At 42.5% G+C, this 18,702-nt stretch overlaps 1 protein-coding gene across 1 annotated transcript; it reads right to left on the bottom strand.

Moving 5' to 3' along the window:
- Positions 1 to 10,843: 10,843 nt before the first annotated feature.
- LOC121396203 (E3 ubiquitin/ISG15 ligase TRIM25-like) lies at positions 10,844 to 12,864 on the bottom strand. The gene has a single exon (XM_041570886.1). It carries the CDS (start codon positions 12,862 to 12,864, stop codon positions 11,290 to 11,292), a length of 1,575 nt encoding a protein of 524 aa, XP_041426820.1. The 3' UTR covers positions 10,844 to 11,289.
- Between the last annotated feature and the right edge of the window lie 5,838 nt (positions 12,865 to 18,702).

The following is an 18,702-nucleotide window of genomic DNA, read 5'->3' as shown; positions in this document are numbered from 1 at the left end:
GTCAGTTATACAGTGAGAGACATTATACAATGAGAGACATTATACAGTGAGAGACATTATACAATGAGAGACTTTATACAGTGAGAGACGTTATAAAATGAGAGACATTATACAGTGATAGACATTATACAGTGACAGACATTATACAGTGACAGACTTTATACAATGAGAGACATTATACAGTGAGAGACATTATACAGTGAGAGACATTATACAATGAGAGACATTATACAGTGAGAGACATTATACAATGAGAGACATTATACAGTGAGAGACATTATACAATGAGAGACATTATACAGTGAGAGACATTATACAGTGAGAGACATTATACAGTGAGACCGTTATATATTGAGAGCAGTGAGTGGGACAGTGAAGGTTTTTTTTTGTATTGTGCCCCCTTGTCTCTGCTCTTTTTAATTAGGGGTGGGTCCAGGGCAAAAAGATTTGGTTGGGGGCCCCTGAGCTGTTGGAAGTAGAGGTTTGTGGCACCACTGCTCTCACTGTGCTTGAGTCCCGGGTAATACAGGGGGTATATATGTGGCCAGTCTGCTGGAAACTCTGAGGGTAAATAAATATAAATATATAAAGAGGAGGTGCACCAGTGTGGGGGGGGGCATCTAGTCACACGTGGGTGGGGGTGTCACATGTAAGAAGTTGGTACATTGGATAAAACAACTTCATCTCTGTCTGACCCCAGTGACTTCCAGTGAGTAACACGGAGTATGAACTGCTGGAACATATTGGGGTTATTCCCACCTGTCCCAAGTACCCAGAGGGCTGAGAGGGAATAGGGGCCCCAGCACAGTCAATACCATGTGGTGCCCGGGCCCCTGACAGAACTTGCTGCATTGCTTTACCTCCCATTGGCCACATTTTTTAAATGATAAACAAATAAGGTGGGGCTTACTGGTAAGTGGGTGTGGTTTCAGACAGTAAGTGGGTGTGTCTGGGTATGACTGACAATATTGGGGCGTAATTTAAATATACACTTTTTTGCAACTCAAATATTGGGAGGAACTGCCTTTTAATTGCAGTGAGTGGCGCCATCTTGTGTCTGTTCTCTAGGCCACACCCCCAGTACACTGAGTTAAAGGGGACTTACTGTGTATTGAAGAATTATTACCCGTGTGTTATACCCCAGAGGGGCAGCTGTAAGTTACCAAAGACAGACACTATTTATTGGGCCTCTGTGTACTGGAAATGCCAGGGCCTAACCTAAATCTCAGTCCGGACCTCCTGTAGGACGGCATCCAATCAGCAGCTAGGAGGACCTGGCAGGGAACTGTAGTTTCTCTTTCCTTGTGTGAGAGCAGAGCTGTGATTGGCTACTGATATTGTAATGTGATTCTGGGAAATGATGATCAGGACACACCCACAAGCCATGTGTAACGGAGCAGTAGGGGTCAATGAGGGGATTCAGTAAAGGGGTGTCATGTTATTCCTCACTTATATGTCCCTCTAACTGACCTTTAAACATGAAATATTCACCAGTGGCCCCCCAAAAGCCAAAATGACAGATATTTTCAGATACAGATAATAGAAATGATGCAGAATGTGTGAGAGTGCAGGTAAGTGGAAATGAAGTGATATTATATATATTATATTATATTATTATATATATGCCGCAGGGATGTATGGAATCCACTATGTTCAATTCATCTGAAAGATTCAGCCAAATATTGAACCGAATCTGAGTTTACATGTAAATTAGGGGTGGGAAGGTGAAAATATTTTTAAGTTCCTTGTTTTGTGACAAAAAGTAACTTAATTTCCCTCCCCATCCCTAATTTGCATATGCTAATTAGAATTCAGATTTGGTACAGCCGGGCAGAAGGGTTTGGCCGAATCTAAATCCTGTTGAAAAAGACCAAATCCTGAAGCCAATGTGCTGGTGCTACTGGCCCTTTAAGCATCTATTGAGCAGATTATGTGTATATTAACCCCACACTGGGGCAATAGTTCCACTATATGTCACTGTATGGCATGGGGGGGCAATATCACTAACACTCATCTCTGTTTATCCCCTTCTGCCCCCGGGACACTTGTACCTGACAGTGAGGTGAGACCCCCGGGGCACATAACCCCCATCTGTTATACAGGGAGTCTCTGTTGTGGGTGCAAGAGGGGGGCAGGCAATTGTGGGGTAGTAGAGGCACCTGATTGGCTTGTACACTCCCTGTGACTCCCATTGTACTGATTGTCCTGCTGTCCTGCTGCCTCGTCCTGCAGTCTGTGACTCTGTTCCTCCAACTGACACGTGAGTAATACTGGGCAGTGGTGTAACTGGAGTTTGTGGGGCCCCCCTGTGAGGAACTATTGGCGCCCCCTCCATTTATATTAGTCAATGACAATATTAACAATAAATGTATTATATTTTTTATTTATAAAGAATAAAACATATGGAATATATGGAAAAGTAAAAAAAAGAATAAAAGAAGGGCTGAAGAATTTGATCATTCCTATTAATCCAGTTCAGAAGAAACATGGAAATGATCATTATGGAATTATGGGACATTATGGGACAGGCTCATAGTAGTCCTGAGATCTACTCAACTAACTTACTTACTATTCCCAAATATCACCCACTGAGCACCAATGTACAACAACCTCAGCACATTTATAAAAACAAACATCACATTTTCAGGTAATGGCAGAGAACAAGGAAAGAGTAAAGGGTAACATTCTCACCAGACTTCTCTTTCCTGAGGGGGTGGAGAGAATTTGGAAAGTAAACATAAATATCTGCAGAGCCCGACATGAAAACTAGTCCTGCACCCCATTAACAGGACCCCATGTGGGAGGTAAGTTTACATAAGCAAATCAGTAAAATGAGATGATGCTCTTTAGCTGTTTGTCCTGCTGCCTATGGGCTCTCTCCGGAATTATAATCTGTCATTAAAGGCAGAGACACACAGGCAGATTTGGGGAGATTAGTCACCTGGCAACAAATCTCCTTTTATTCTGGGAAACTAATCTCCCTGAATTGCCTTACCCTGCCTTCTGCCGGATGGCGGGATAGAGATTTTGTCCCCCAAATCTGCCCATGTGTCTCTGCCCTTAGTTAAATGGAATGTACCTGACATTAGTTATGTAGTTTCTGACCAAGTCTGGATTCCACATAACTATAGTACAACACACAGGCTGTTTGTGGGACCTTTATAATATATAATTATATAGTTATATTTCTGTCTGTCGTGTATGAGCAGAAATTAGGAAAGCTACCATGGGTAGTCCCTTTGAATCAGTCGCCCTAATGCCACACACTCAACAATAAGTTCTATTTGCTTCCTCAGTTATTCTTTTTTTTTGTAAAGCCATGTAAGGATTTGGTTCTTCATAATATGACATTTGCTAGAGGACATATGAACAAAACCAAAAACCAGTAGTACTAAAATACAAATATATGCTTGTCGGGTTCACTTGCTCTACTACAATTGGAAACATGTATCTATATATCTTTGTTATATAATTTTCCTGAAGTAGGTATTACTGATTGCACTGAGAAACGACCTTCAAATCTTGGGTCCAAGTTTTTCCTCACGTGCTTTTTAATCACTACCCAGTCACCAGATTTAAGATAGTGTGAACCAGTAATGACATTTGGATCTGGAATAGAATCAAAAACATATTTGTGTATTTCATTTAGATATTTCTGTACAACAACTACATAATCAGTCATTTCTGAGAGTAAAGCTTATAGTTGTTGAGGGAAATACAATCCCATCCAATACCAGATTTCATAGGTGACAGTTTGTAAGGGCCTCTTGGATTGGTGCATATTGAGAACAAAGCAATGGAAGACAGTTACAATTTAGGCTGGTAAATAATACCTACACATTACTTCATTTAAAGGTTTCTTAGCAGTTGCTTTTGTTGCAGCCTTAGCAACTTGTCCATGCCTCAGGCCATCCTGAGAACATGTCAATACATACTAATACATATTCATATGGACCTAATTTGGGAGTTGGCTGAAGTATATTTGTAATTGCTGGAAGGGTTATTCTGGTTTAGCAAAGTGCCATTTTGGAGATTTGACTACCTGACCAGGATTACCATGTGTCCATGAGTTACTGTAGGTGTGTTCTCATAGCATATAGTGCTTTTGTAGACAGTATATTAGTCCATTCCTCCAGAGACCTTTGTCATCTCTGGTGGCTCCCAGCTTTGACCACTTTCCTTTTTCCATTTCATGGGCCTAGTCTTGTATTGTAGCCAGGATATTCATGTCTAATGGCCCTTTGTGGTCATTCCGGATGTAACTTACGGTCATTATTGGCAAGAGGGCAGCTGACTTGGCTCTCATCAGCTTTTGCATTTTCTTGTAGCTTCTGGAGGTTGAAGCTTTGTGTGTGCTGTAAGAATGGCTACTTCAGTTGGAAGCTGTAATGCTAACAATAGCTGTTTTACTAAATTTGTATTTGTATTCTTATTTGGTTTACCTGATGATGTCATAAAATGTTGGCCCTCCAAATTGGAAGATAGTCAAGACAAATGCCGTACAGTACCAGTACCTGCTATCAGAAAAGATGTTTGCCCTTTGACCTTCCGCTAGTGTGAATGATGTGATGAGTGCTTGGAGCTCAGCTACATGTGGAGGTAGATTCTGCTGAACTAAAACATCAGACAAATGTTACAACAGCATATGATATTTACCATCCTCAGTACAGTAGCGAGATCCATCAAAAAACAATTCACATAAAGCTGCCCAACTCTCCCATGCAACAGTAAATAGTCCTCATTGGGTACTATTAGAAGCTTTATTTTCATTACCATACCAACCGGCAGCTTTAATCTGGTGTCCCTCTAGATCTAGACCTAAAATAGGTAGCGTCTGTTTACAACATACTTTGAAAATATGGGATTGTGTGTGTGACCGATTTAGCCTCAAATCACCAATGTTACCGGCTGCCCCATTATTGGGTAATCCCATGTTTCCTCCGGGCCAACTCCATTTACCTTTTCAGTGGTGGATTGATCAGAACATCCTGACAACTGGACAATTGCTTTCATTATCAGGCCCGTATACTCCCCAGGAATCGATTGATAAATATAAGATAATGCAAAGTGAAAGGTTTAGAACATGCCAAATACTACATTACATCCAAGCATTATGGGATTCCACTAAAGGAATAAATCAAACCCAAACCTTTTTTGAATTTTGGTGATGTAACGCTACTAAAGTACTTAAAGTTATTTCAATCCTGTACAGTAACTTTTTTTAAATCTCTGACAGCCAACAAATTTCTTATGTACAAGCATGGCAAAACTATATGGATTAACAAATGAGTCTTGAAGACTGGGGAATTATATGGAATAACGTGAGGAGATCTTCTAGGAACGTGTCATTACTAGAAGCTAATTATAAGGTCTTACTTAGGTGGTATCTGGTCCCAGCCCGTATATCATAATTTCTACCTACAGCAAACAATAGATACTTCAGAGACTGTGGTCACAAAAGGACTATGTATCATGTTTGGTGGCAATGTCCAAGAGTCCAAACATATTGGACCAGGATATATAATATGATTTTTTAAATCTTTAATGTTTCAATCCCTAAACACCCAAGTACTGTTCTCTTATGTAGAAAACCAAACACATTAACTTCTAGCCAATTTCAATTACAAATTAACTTGCGGGTGCACTGCTACTTTGTATTTTTTTGTTACTCCATAAGTAAGTGGATATGAAAAACAATTCACAATCAGGATGTAACAAAGGTTCATCTTTTACATTATCAAACCCTTGTACCTCACTTTGCATCTTTTAAAAACAGTCATATATGTCAACATCATCCCCTCCCTTTTTTCAGGTATTAGTGTGGCATGGTGAGCTTTAGATATGATGGTGTTAGTAAAGATAATTCATACTTTGTTCGTCTTGCTGCTAAAAGATGTTTAGTTTGCACACAATTTAAGATTTTTATTATAGAATGAAGGACCAATTGACAATTAACTGGTTACCTAATCTTTTATGAGCACCCCAACTTTTTCATGTTCCTAAATTTGTTCTTTATTCCTTCAATTTGGTGTGCACTTAGAGGGTATTGGGCAATATGGCTCCCTCCTTTAGTTTTATGTGCATAGGAGGAACAGTCAATGGGGCTTATTTATCAACACTGGGCAAATTTGCCCATGGGCAGTTACCTATAGCAACCAATCAGTGATTAGCTTCTTAAAGCCAGCTGCAAGTAGAACAATGAATGTAACAATTTGATTGGTTGCCATGGGTTACTGCCCATGGGCTAATTTGCCCAGTGTTGATAAATGACCCAAATGTTCCTACATGAAATTTACCTTTTGCCCCCAGTTTATGTTTAATATCCTCAGTTGATTGCTTGGAAACTGTCAGTAACAAAAAACGGCAGCAACAACATTTAGAAGATTGTTATCTAGGGGTGCATTCCAATTTCAGTGAATTCTATACATGCATGTATTTGTGATAATATATCTGCCCCCTAGAGATTTACAGGTACAATATCAGAAACCAGCAATGATGTTATGAGTTCTAACTGCCGACCCACTCTTACAGATATTGGTTTAGTTTCCTTCATTTTTATGTATTTACCACCCAGCCCCACAACAATTACCTCTTTATCATTGTCCACAAACCAGTGTTATTTTAGGGCCTGAATTAATGACTCTCCCCCCCTTTTATCCTTAATTTCTATTGTGTCCCCCTCCATATCCTCCTCCTTTACCATGTGGGCTTTACAGGTTTCCCAAATGGGCAACACCCTTGGACCAAATCCCAATTTCACAATCTGTTCAATGTCTCTGCATGTTGCGGTGTAAATTGTTTGTATAGTTTAAGCTTTTTAACCCTTAAGTGCCAGCAGAATTTCACATTTTGGTTACGCGAAATGCCAGCCGTTTTTGAAACATTTTGTGCTCTCTCACTTTAGGGGCATTTTCTGAGGGGAAACCTATAGTTTACCTAGGAGTTTTCATGTATTTCCACCTGTGCAAAAAAACTTTATAGTGCTAAATACCAAAAAAAATAAAAAATTACCATTTTTCATCGTATATCAATTTATACCAGAAAAATATTTCATTTTACGGATGAAAATCCAACTGATTTGGAAAGCCTTATGTCTCTCGAACGTGCCAATACCAGATATGTATAGTTTTAGGGAGATTTAGGATTTCTGTACAGCAAAAACTCCCGGCAGTATATTACCGAATTTTGAAAGGCAGAAAACGGCATGCTTTAGATTCCAAGGCAAAAAATCCTGAAACCGTAGGTTTACCCCAGAAAAGCATACATTTTTGAAAAGTACACATTCTGCCAATTACAAAATGGGTAACTATGTCTCTCTACTCCCAACTACCAAACATAAAAGCTTGTCTGAACATAGCGGTTTTTCAAAAAAAATTCAAAATTTTGAAAAATCATTTCAAAGGTTTTATTTTGCTGCTCCGCATATCCCAAACTATATTAGGTACCAAGAAAAAGCACCTGAAATATGATTGCCAGGGGTCCACTGAACAGTTTGATACCCATTATGCATAGGTTTACCAAAGTATCTGGCATTTAGAGACACCAATATGAAGTTAGCACATCCAAATTGTTCAGGACTTTACTTCAGCTACTGAGAAATCAACACAATGACTGCATTTTTTGTGGGGTAAAAACACAGAAATATATGTTTACCCCCCAAACCCATATATTTTTGGAAAGTACACATTCTACAGAATCTAAAATGGGTACCCATGCCTTTCTGCTCCAAACTACTGAGTCACAAGGCTTTCCCAAAATTGTCGGTTTTGGTGAAATATCTGAAAATTGCCTCAACCCTTCAACTTCCCAGCACCATATCACCCATGTATTATTACGTAATAAGAAAAAGCACCCTAAATATGATTGCCAGGGTTCCTCCAAACAGTTTGGTGGCCATTGTTCATAAGTTTACCAAAGTATCTGGCATTTAGAGGCCCCAAAATGAAGTTAGCGCATACAAACAGTCCCGTGGGTAACTTCAGCTAATGAAAAATCAACACATTGACTGCATTTTTTGTGGGGTAAAAACACAGAAATACATGTTTACCCCCAACCCATATATTTTTGGAAAGTACACATTCTACAGAATCTAAAATGGGTATCCATGCTTTTCTGCTCCAAACTACTGAGTCGCAAGGCTTTCCCAAAATTGTCAGTTTTGGTGAAATATCTGAAAATTGCCTCAAAGCTTCAACTTTCCAGCATCGTATTGTCCATGTATCATTACCAGCATAAAACATCCTAAATATAAACATAAGGGTCTACTAAACAGTTTGATGCCCAATGTGCATAGATATACCAAACTATGTGGCGCACAGAGACCCCCAAATGATAATAGTGTATAGACATTTTCACGGCTGAAGCGTTGGCTGCTGCAATATAACCACCCGGTGTGTGTATTATGCGACATTAGACCCCCCTAACAGTACAGAGACCCCAGATAACCATATATTTTCAGAAAGTACACATTCTGACAAATCCAATATGGGTAAATATGTGTTTCTACTGCAAACTGCCAAACTGCAAAGTAATACTGAACATAACGGTTTTTATCAAATTTCTGAAAATCATCACAAAGCTTGAATTTTACCCCATTATATGACCCACATTTCGTAACTTATCAGCATAAAACATCCTAACTATGAACGCCAGGGGTCTACTGAACACTTTGATACCCAATATGCATAGATATACCAAACTATGTGGCGCACAGAGACCCCCAAATGGATATATAGTAGATAAAATTTACAAGGCAAAACAAAATAAGGCAGTAAAGAGTGAAATGCAAAAAAATCCAATAAAACCACAAAAATCAATGTTTTTTTTCCAGACTAGTGTTATCGGCCGTCAGAATCACAGTTTGAATATTTTAGCTGGGCCAAACAGGTTATACGGCTAGAAACAAGTGAACACAACATATGCAGAGCTGAAAATGCAATAAAATGGCTAAAAATTCAATAAAATGGCTAAAAATGCACCAAAATACCCAAAATTGCAATATAATCACCGAAATAACATACAAAAGGTATTACACAGTATGGTTAGCGAATACGCTATTCGTAATGGCAATAAAACATTTTTTTCAGCCATAAAAAGAGACGATGCGATAAGAAAAAAAAAAAAAAAAGACACAATGCCATGTATGTGCGTGTGCGTGTGTACAATTGGTAAATTACATGTTATGTGCGCGTGTGTGCATGTGTACGTGTGTGAGTGCAGTGAGTGTAAGTGACCCCCCCAATCCCCAAAAATGTATGTGTAAGTGTGTGTAAGTGTGAATCTAAGTGTGTATTACTGTAATAAGTGTGTGTTGGTGTGTTTGTGTGTGTAATTGTTGCACTAACCTGAAAAAGTCGCTGAAGACTGTTGCACACGATGTGGAGGGGTCCCAGGAAGAGCTCTGCGATGATCTGCCAGTTCCTGTGCTGTGGGGGCGGAGCTGTATGGCGCAGTGCAGGCTGCAGCAGCAGGACATGTAAGTAACACGTGCCTGCTACTGCTTTGGGGCCCCTGGGCGATTGCGCCCCAGGGGCCACTCGATCCCCCACTCTGCTCGTTGCCTAGGGGCAGGGGATCGAGGAGGAATGGAGCGAGCGGCTCTAACAGGCGCTCCTCCGCTCCAGAACCCGGAAGTGCTGCAGAACGTAGAATCTACGTTCTGTGGCATTTCAAGTTACTTTTCCACAGAACGTAGATTCTATGTTCTGTGGCACTTAAAGGGTTAACAAGCCCTGCTGGATTAATGTTAAGGTCCAGAACACCCTCTAAAAGAGCTAAACGGAGAAAGGGTTGATACCAAGTGACACTATATTCACTTACTACATTCATGGGAGGAGCAGAAGACAGAATGGCTTTTCAGACAGATTGGACTTTTCTTCCTCAAACTGTTTTACTTGTTTTAATATTTTTATATATTTTTTGTAAATATAATATCTTGAATTCCTTAGATCCCCTTGTGCTAGCTCCACATTGTTATGCATTAGGTTCTCAATATATATATATATATATATATATATATATATATATATATATATATATATATATTTTTTTTTTTTTTTTTCAGTTGTAACACGTTCTAGCTTGTACCTCCTGGCACCATTAAATCTTATACAGCAACTTAATTATGTATATAAACTGTACAGTAAAATATCATTCAATGCTTAAGGGTAAGGGCACACTGGGTGATTCGGGGAGATTTAGTCGCCTGGCGACTAATCGCCGCGACTTTGCAGCGACCAATCTCCCCAAACGCCTTCCCTCACTCTCTGCCTGGCTAAAATGAAAAATTTCCGGTGCTAATCACATGCAGCAATTCATTTTCCAAAGTCTCCCGATGTTTCCTTGTGAGGCAACTTCGGAAAATGAATCGCCATGTGTGGTTAGCACCGGCAATTTTTAATTTTAGCCAGGCGCAGAGTGAGGGAAGGCGTTCGGGGAGACTTGTCGCCACAAAGTCACGGCGATTAGTCACCAGGCATCTAAATCTCCCCAAATTGCCCAGTGTGCCCTTACCCTGACACTCTATAATTATATCATGAGATACAAAGCAAACAAACAACACATTTAGGTATACGTATACTTATTCCTGCAGCTGAGGTCCATGGAGCTTGTGATGTTCAAGACCACTCGTGTGACATGTTAACACCTTGCAAGTATATCTCCTTGGGTAAGAATACAAAGGGCTCACCTGCTGGCTTGGGAAGTTCCATTACTAGGGGCACCTGTGGTGGTCTCTTGGATCACGTCTAGTCCCAAATCTGGTGGTGCAATCCTGGTGCAATCGGGTCATTGCCAGAAACAAAAATGGATTGTCAGACTGCAGGAATACGAATGCAATATTGCAGAGACCAGAATCAAGACATGGCTGTATTTATTTGTTTTGTTCTACCATATTGGTGAACAGACCATTTATTTATAGGTTGAGTACATACACAATTAGTTCATGATTATGCTTTAAGGTGGATTAGGGTGGTTTCCCACAACAACCAATTAGAAAAGTGTACTCAGTTACAAAAATAACATTGAATGACTGTCCTTGACCAAAACTACAATTAAACATGAAATATTTGTTTATGGTGAAAATCAAGATCTCAATATGTCATGCTAACTTGGTTGCTATTGGCAACTGCACTTTAGTACCTGTGTTTGTAAATCATTCACAATTAATTAAAATGACTGCCCAAGTGCTAGAGAACTGCCCAATATCAATATGTCTCCTGTACTCCCTTCCTTTCATGGTATCACTGGGTAAGGGCAACTCTGGGAATGGGTTTCCTGCTGGGTAGTGTCCTAACTAATGATTCTCACACAGGTATCCCACCCTACCCAGAATGCAGCATGAAGGGGCTCAGTGAATGTGGCAGTGAAGGTGTGTAAGTGTCTGATTGGCTCACTCAGCTCATAAAAGGACAGACGTCCAGCCTCATAGTCCAATGAGATCCTGACTCTCCTGCAGGAAGGGACGTGGGGTAACTGTGTGAATTTACTGTCATGTCTCACTGAATAGTTATTATTATACCCTCTGTACAAAAACCAGGACTTGTTATTCTTTCCAATCCAGGACTGATCCCCTTTCCTCTCTATACTGAGATAGGCCACCCCTACCCCCCAGATCCCTGATTCACTGACCTCCACTTCCCAGTAATGTCGCCCTGAGGGGAAACTCCTGCTGCTTAAAGTCTGAGGAACCTGAAATCTCTCTGGGGTTTGTGGGTGACACTGCTCTGTACGTGAGTAGGAAGCAGATTTCCTGTCCCCTGATACAGATACATTATTCCCAGCCGTGTTTATATCCAGTAACAGGTCTGTAGCCTCCTGCCCATAGATCCTTCCCTTTACCCCAGTCACAATGGCAGCTAAGCCTGTGAGTAATGTCTCTGAGATCAGATCCACATCCAGATCCCCTACAGCAGGGACCTTTATATCATGTCTCTCTCTGCCCCCCTCATTATCTGCAGCTCCATGTGATTCCCGTTCCTGTAGGACAGTGAGTGGATCTGCCATGTTGCACAGCTCCTCAATGTGATGGATCTTCCTGGACAGCTCGTCCTTCTTTATTTCCAGCTGCTCCATCAGATTAGTGAGTGTGAGTGAGAGCTTCTCTTTCTGGCTGGAGATGTCACTCAGGAGTCGCTTCTCTAGGGCTTCCAGCTGTTCCCTGATGTCTCTAAACAGGGCAGTGACTCTCTCTGTCTCACCGGCTGCTTTTTCTGCCACTTCTCTCCTGCGCTCCTGCAGTCTCTGGGCTTCTCTCTCAGTCTCCTCTCTCTCTGGCCTCAGTTTATCCAGAACTTGCCTCAGTTTCTCTTTCTTCTTCTCAGAGGCCTCACTCAGCAGCTCCACCCTGTGGCCCTCGTGCTCTCCGGCCAGACAGCAGGACACACAGACACAGACAGACTCCTCACAGCAGTAATACTTTAGGAGCTCATTGTGTACAGAACATTTTCTCCCCATAAAGGAGTCGGTGGGTTGGGTCAGTACATGTTCTGCTGACTTGCTGTGCCCCCTCAGGTGGGTATCACACAGAGAAGCCTCACACAGGAGACAGGATTTAGCAGCAGGTACAGGAGAGAGGACACAGTAGGTGCAGAAGATCCCAGTCTCCCCCGGCTCTGTCTCAGTTGGACGGAATCTCTCCACCAGGCCACGCAGCTTCCAGTCTCTTGTCAATTCAGTTCTCCTACTAAATGTCTTCCTACATTCAGGGCAAGAAGGATTTTCTAGGAAAGTCTCCTCCTGGATGTCCCATGTTCTCTCAATACAGTCCCGGCAGAAGTTATGGCCACACGGCAGGGATACAGGATCAGTATAAATGCTCGTACAGATGGAGCAGCTCAGCTCATCTCTCAGATCAGCAGCCGCCATCAGAAATCAGGAACAATAAACGATACTAAAATTTACTCTCTCTCTCTATAACCAGTGGAACTGGTTTTATCTCCCCCTCTCACACAGGGTGGGGCAATGTCTTTATTTTGATTTTAGTTTCTTGTTAAAGGGATACTGTCATGGCAAAAAACATTTTTTTCAAAATGAATCAGTTAATAGTGCTGCTCCAGAAGAATTCTGCACTGAAATCCATTTCTCAAAAGAGCAAACAGATTTTTTTATATTCAATTTTGAAATCTGACATGGGGCTAGACATATTGTCAATTTCCCAGCTGCCCCAAGTCATGTGACTTGTGCTCTGATAAACTTCAATCACTCTTTACTGCTGTACTGCAAGTTGGAGTGATATCACCCCCTCTCTCTCCTCTCCCAGCAGCCAAACAACAGAACAATGGGAGGGTAACCAGATAACAGCTCCCTAACACAAGATAACAGCTGCCTGGTAGATCTAAGAACAACACTCAATAGTAAAAACCCATGTCCCACTGAGACACATTCAGTTACATTGAGAAGGAAAAACAGCAGCCTGCCAGAAAGCATTTCTCTCCTAAAGTGCAGGCACAAGTCACATGACTGGGGGCAGCTGGGAAATTGACAATATGTCTAGCCCCATGTCAGATTTCAAAATTGAATATAAAAAAATCTGTTTGCTCTTTTGAGAAATGGATTTCAGTGCAGAATTCTGCTGGAGTAGCACTATTAACTGATGTGTTTTGAAAAAAAACATGTTTTCCGATGACAGGGTCCCTTTAACTCTTAATTTCCCATTCACTTCCTAGAGGGACCAAGTGACAGCTCCTGCCCATTTACAGGACCCATCAGATTAGCAGATTATGGGGAACAAACCCAAATCATCAGGCTGGTAGTGTTCTGTCCTCCCTACATATTACCCTGGGGAATGAAATGAGTACAAAGAATAATAATGCAGAAACATAGCAAATACATAACTATAACACTAGCTGGCATGACATTTATATACAGCAATGTCTCTGGGGGTGCTGGCAGTTGTGGAGGTGATTTGGTGCAACTTTGAGTCTATTTGTTACCAGCGATGCTACAGTGAGGAGATGAGAAACTTAGTGCTTCTTCCACAACATGGACTGTACAATTGAGTCTTAACTCCCACAAGGCACTGTGCTGGGTCACATGGTAAAACTACAGTAGCTGGTGAAGTCCAATTCCACTGCTGTAACTGGCCATAAGAAGGTGCTGAATATACATGAAATGGCCTTGTGTAGTTACAACAAGCATCCAGTGGAGGGAGCCCACAGTATGTGAGTCAGGAAATCCCATAGCATGGTAGAAGCTTATGCTGGAGATGGGCAGGGGCAGGGGTAAGGAGACTCAAACATCTACTACATGACATTCATCACAAGATCACAGATGGTAAGAGAAGAACTAGCAAATATACCTTTATACACATATTTTGCAGGTAAAGTTGTTGTACCATGTTAGCCAGTAATAATGTTACAGGGTAACCCGATTTGAAATAAAAACAACAAAGTTGTCTAAAGGTGATCCCTTTATTAATATAATCATAGCAAGCTTTCACAACATTTTAGTTCCTTTTTCAAACGGATTACAATAAAGCGGATATTACAGCTTATAAAAGGAACTAAAATGTTCGGAAAGCTTGCTATGATTATATTAGTTAGCCAATGAAAGTATCATGTTTATACCACTTTTGTTATATTTTATATTAAAAGGGTTGCCCTGTTTCAGATCCACCTTGCTTTTCAAGAAGAATTCCAAAAAAACCCACAGAGTATACAATACTCCATGCTTGAAAGCACCCTACTAAACCCCTCCAAAAAGAAACTGATGTCCCGTCTGTATATGGTGTTGATAGGTAGCCTGTATGACCCACTCCCACGTGTGAAACTAAAATGGGGATCTATTACCCCCCGGACAAGAATGATTGGGAGGAAATAGCAGACACCACGCAGAGACCCCTTATTAGTGCCACGGACAGACTCACACATTTTAAGATTCTGCATTAAACATACCTCACCCTGGTGAAACTGTACCATACAGGGAAATTAGCCTCCCCAAATTGTCTAAGATATAAAAGGGAAATAGGAACGTTTATGCATCTGATGTGGGAGTATTATCATATTCAGGCATTCTGGTCACAAATCACAACCTTGTGATGGCAGAGTAGCTCCACCTTCCAAGGATCCTCGATCTTAAAATATGCTTGCTGGGTCTGGTGCACTCTGTGGTAAGCTTACCATTCGTCCCTGTTTCATGGGGACAGGCTCCGTATCAGGACCCTGGTCCCCATTTGAAATTGCCTGTGAAGCGTCCCTGTCTGCAGCACTATCTTAAATAAATCCCCGTGAAGAAGCCGATCCGGCCCGCATTGCATATTTCCGCAGGCAGGGGGCGCAGGAGAGAGCAAGCAGGCAGCCGGCAGCAGACTGATGACTAGGGATGGGTGAATTTGACCCATTTCGTTTCACCAAAAATTCGCCGCTGGCGAAATTGTTTAGAAGCGAGTCTTTTTTTTTTTTTAACGCCCACCACCATACAAGTATATGGGCGTAATTTTTTCGGCGAAACGAGCAGAAAAAATTCGCCCATCCTTACTGATGACATCACCAGCACAGCCACGAGGAGACCTGAAGAGGAAAGGAGCGCTTATGCACCTAGGGTTGCCACCCGGTCCGTATTTTACCGGCCTAGCTGCCAGTAATTTGTAATACCATTTACAAACCCTGCCTGCCGATAAAAACTTACATTTTCGTTGGCTTTGGGCGGTGGCCCCATCCCTATTGTGACACTACTCCCCGTGGCTCCGCCCCTTTTGCGGCACCTCTCATCGGCTCCGCCCCCTTTTTGCATCACGCGCCGCCCCTTTCTTTTCCGCCCCCACCATGGCAGGTAATTTTTTTTTTAAAAGGTGGCAACCCTATATGCACCTCAGTCTGGTGGACTCTGCAGGATCGTGTTCCAGTATCCAGTGTGCTGCTGATTCCCCCTCTCCCCCCTCCTCCCAGACAATCAGTGGCAGGCTGAGAATGCTGGTAATGTTCTGTTTTTTTTCTCTGTCTGTCTCACTCGGTTTCACTCCCCCCCCACTATTCCCTCATCAATGCTCTTGCAAAGTTTTAGCTGCTTCACCTAGTTTCTCCCATTGTGCCACCATTAACCCTTCCCTTGCCTGTAATTCTCGGGATATTGTACATGGAATTGCCTCTACGCCATCCTACTATGAATTCTGGGGTATTGTACATGGAATTGCCATGTTCATTTATATAGTCACTAAGGGTTTATTTATAAAATGAGGAGTGGTTAGTGGGGGGGTGTCTTACAAAGTGGGCGTGGTATAAAAAATTTGCCGCGGTGCACTACGTGATAAATTCTTGATAAATTTGACAGAATGGGAGCAGCGTGAACAGTCTGTGTGAGGGGAGTTTGGAGTCCAATGCAGGAGGCCTTTCTTACACAGCGCTTGTGGGACATGTCCTGCAGTGATGGAAGAGCCGCTCCAATGATGTTGCCAGCTGCTCTGACAGTCCCCTGTAGACTTTTCTGGTCAGCAGAGCTGGCACTTCTGTACCAGATGGAGATGTAGCTCGTCAGGACGCTCTCTATGGTGCCCCTGTAGAACACTGTGAGGGTGGGAGGTGGAAGGTTGGCCCGTTTCAGTCGTCTTAGGAAGTGAAGACGCTGCTGAGCCTTTTTGGTGATGGAGGCCGTGTTGGTGGTCCAGGTGAGGTCTCACCGCACCAGTCTGCCAGCTGCTGAACCTCATCTCTGTACTCCGACTCATCGTTGTGGCTGATGAGCCCTACTAAAGTTGTGTGGCAAACTTGATGATGTGGTTTAAGCTGTGTCTAGCTATGCAGCAATGTGTACAAAAACGGGCTGAAAACACATCCTTGAGGAGCTCCTGTGCTCAATCTGATGGGGCTGGAAACATTGTCGCCAATACGAACAGACTGAGGCCTCTCTGACAGAAAGTCCAAGATCCAATTTCACAAAGTGGTGCTCAATCCCAGCTCTCTTAGTTTCCCACTCAGCTTTTGAGGAATGATGGTATTGAATGCTGAGCTAAAGTCTATAAACATCATTCTCACATAACTGTCTTTCTTGTCCAGATGAGTTAGTGAGAGGTGGAGTACAGAAGATATGGCATCCTCAGTTGACCTGTTTGGCCGATATGCAAATTGTAGTGGGTCCAGTGAGCGGGGGAGGGTGCTCTTGATGTGTGCCATCACAAGTACTGTGTGACAGCCTGAATGCCTTGCAATAAGTTGTGTGAGTCTTTTGAGTTGTCGAAATGATTTTGAATCTTCAGTGTGTACTCCTGCTTTGCTTGTCGGATGGTTCGAGAGAGATTGACCCTGTCTATTTTAAGAGCAACTCTGTCCCCTGATCGGAAAGCGGCATCTCTCTCTCTTAGCCATGCACGAACCTTTGCTGTAAACCAGGGTTTTTTGTTGGCTCTCGTGGTGACAGTTTTGGCGACGGTAACATCCTCTATGCATTTGTTGATGTAGCAGGTCACAGAGTCTGTGTATTCCTCCAAGTTGATGGAGCCATTGTGGGTAAAAGCCTCCCTGAACATGTTCCAATCTGTGCAGTCGAAACAGTCCTGAAGTGCTTCCTACAGCTCCACTCGGCCAGACTGTGATGGTTTTTTCTGGCTGGTTTTGTGCGTTTGAGCAGCGATGTGTATGTGGGTGATAACATCACTGTCCGGTGGTTGGAGGAACCTATGTGGGCGCGAGCAAAGGCTTTGTAGGCACCGCACACATTTGTGTAGATTTTGTCCAAACAGTTCTCTCCCCTTGTAGCAAAGTTCACATGTTGAAAGAATTTGGGAAGCGCTGACTTCTGGTTGAAATTGCCAGCAACAATGATAAATCCATCCGGGTGTGTTGTTTGAAGCTAGTTGATAGCCTCGTACAGCTCTCTTAGCGCCAGGTTAACATTTGAGATAGGCGGCAAGTACACAGCTACCACTAGTACTGCGGTAAATTCCCTCGGCAGATAGAAAGGCCGACATTTAACAATTAAAAATTCCACTTGTGGTGAGTAGTGGCGAGTCACTTCAGCAGAGTTTGTGCACCAGAGTTTGTTGATATAGATGCACAAACCACCACCTCAGCTCTTGCCGGACAATGCGGCGTTTCTGTCAGCTCGGTAGCTCGGCTAGATGTCAGTAATGTTTGTGTTTAGCCATGTTTCCGTGAAAATAAAGATGCAACAGTCCTTTATTTCTCGCTGACTTGAATGCTGGAGCCACAGATGATCCATCTTGTTGTCCAAGGAGTGAACGTTCGAGAGCAGGATTAATGGTAGCGCTGGTCGGACCAGGTTAGCCTTTAGCCTGGTGCTAACACCCGCATGCTTTCCTCGCTTTTGTTTACGAGCGCAGTGCTTGAGTCTCGGTCAGCAGCATCTCGCAGTCCCGGTCTTTGTTCTGAGCTCCGGTGCTGTTAGCAAGCCCAGACTCCGCAGAATCTCTATCAGCAGATTTGGCATAGAAGTTGTGCATTTCTTCCCAATTTCAAGCAGAGTGTGTCTGTCATAGGTAGTACGCATGGTAATAGTAATACAAAAACAAACCGGAGAAACGTACAGAAAAAAAAAGAAAAAAAGAAATAAAAATAAACCGTTTTTCTACTGTAGCACAGTTAGCCGCTGCCAGTTGTGGCACCCCCCACTAGGCTCACAGTCTCCCCCGGGGTGCCCCACGTCACCAGGCCAGCAGTCTCCCTGCAGCTCAGCCGTTTGCCCTGCAGTTCAGGCCCCCAGCTCGGTCCCGGGTACCTCTACAACTCGAGTCCCTGGCTTCTGTTGAGGAGC

The sequence above is a fragment of the Xenopus laevis genome, chromosome 1L (assembly GCF_017654675.1).
Source record: "Xenopus laevis strain J_2021 chromosome 1L, Xenopus_laevis_v10.1, whole genome shotgun sequence".
Lineage (NCBI taxonomy): Eukaryota > Metazoa > Chordata > Amphibia > Anura > Pipidae > Xenopus > Xenopus laevis.
The sequence above is the reverse complement of the archived record's forward strand: the minus strand, read 5'-3'. Positions and strand labels throughout refer to the sequence as shown.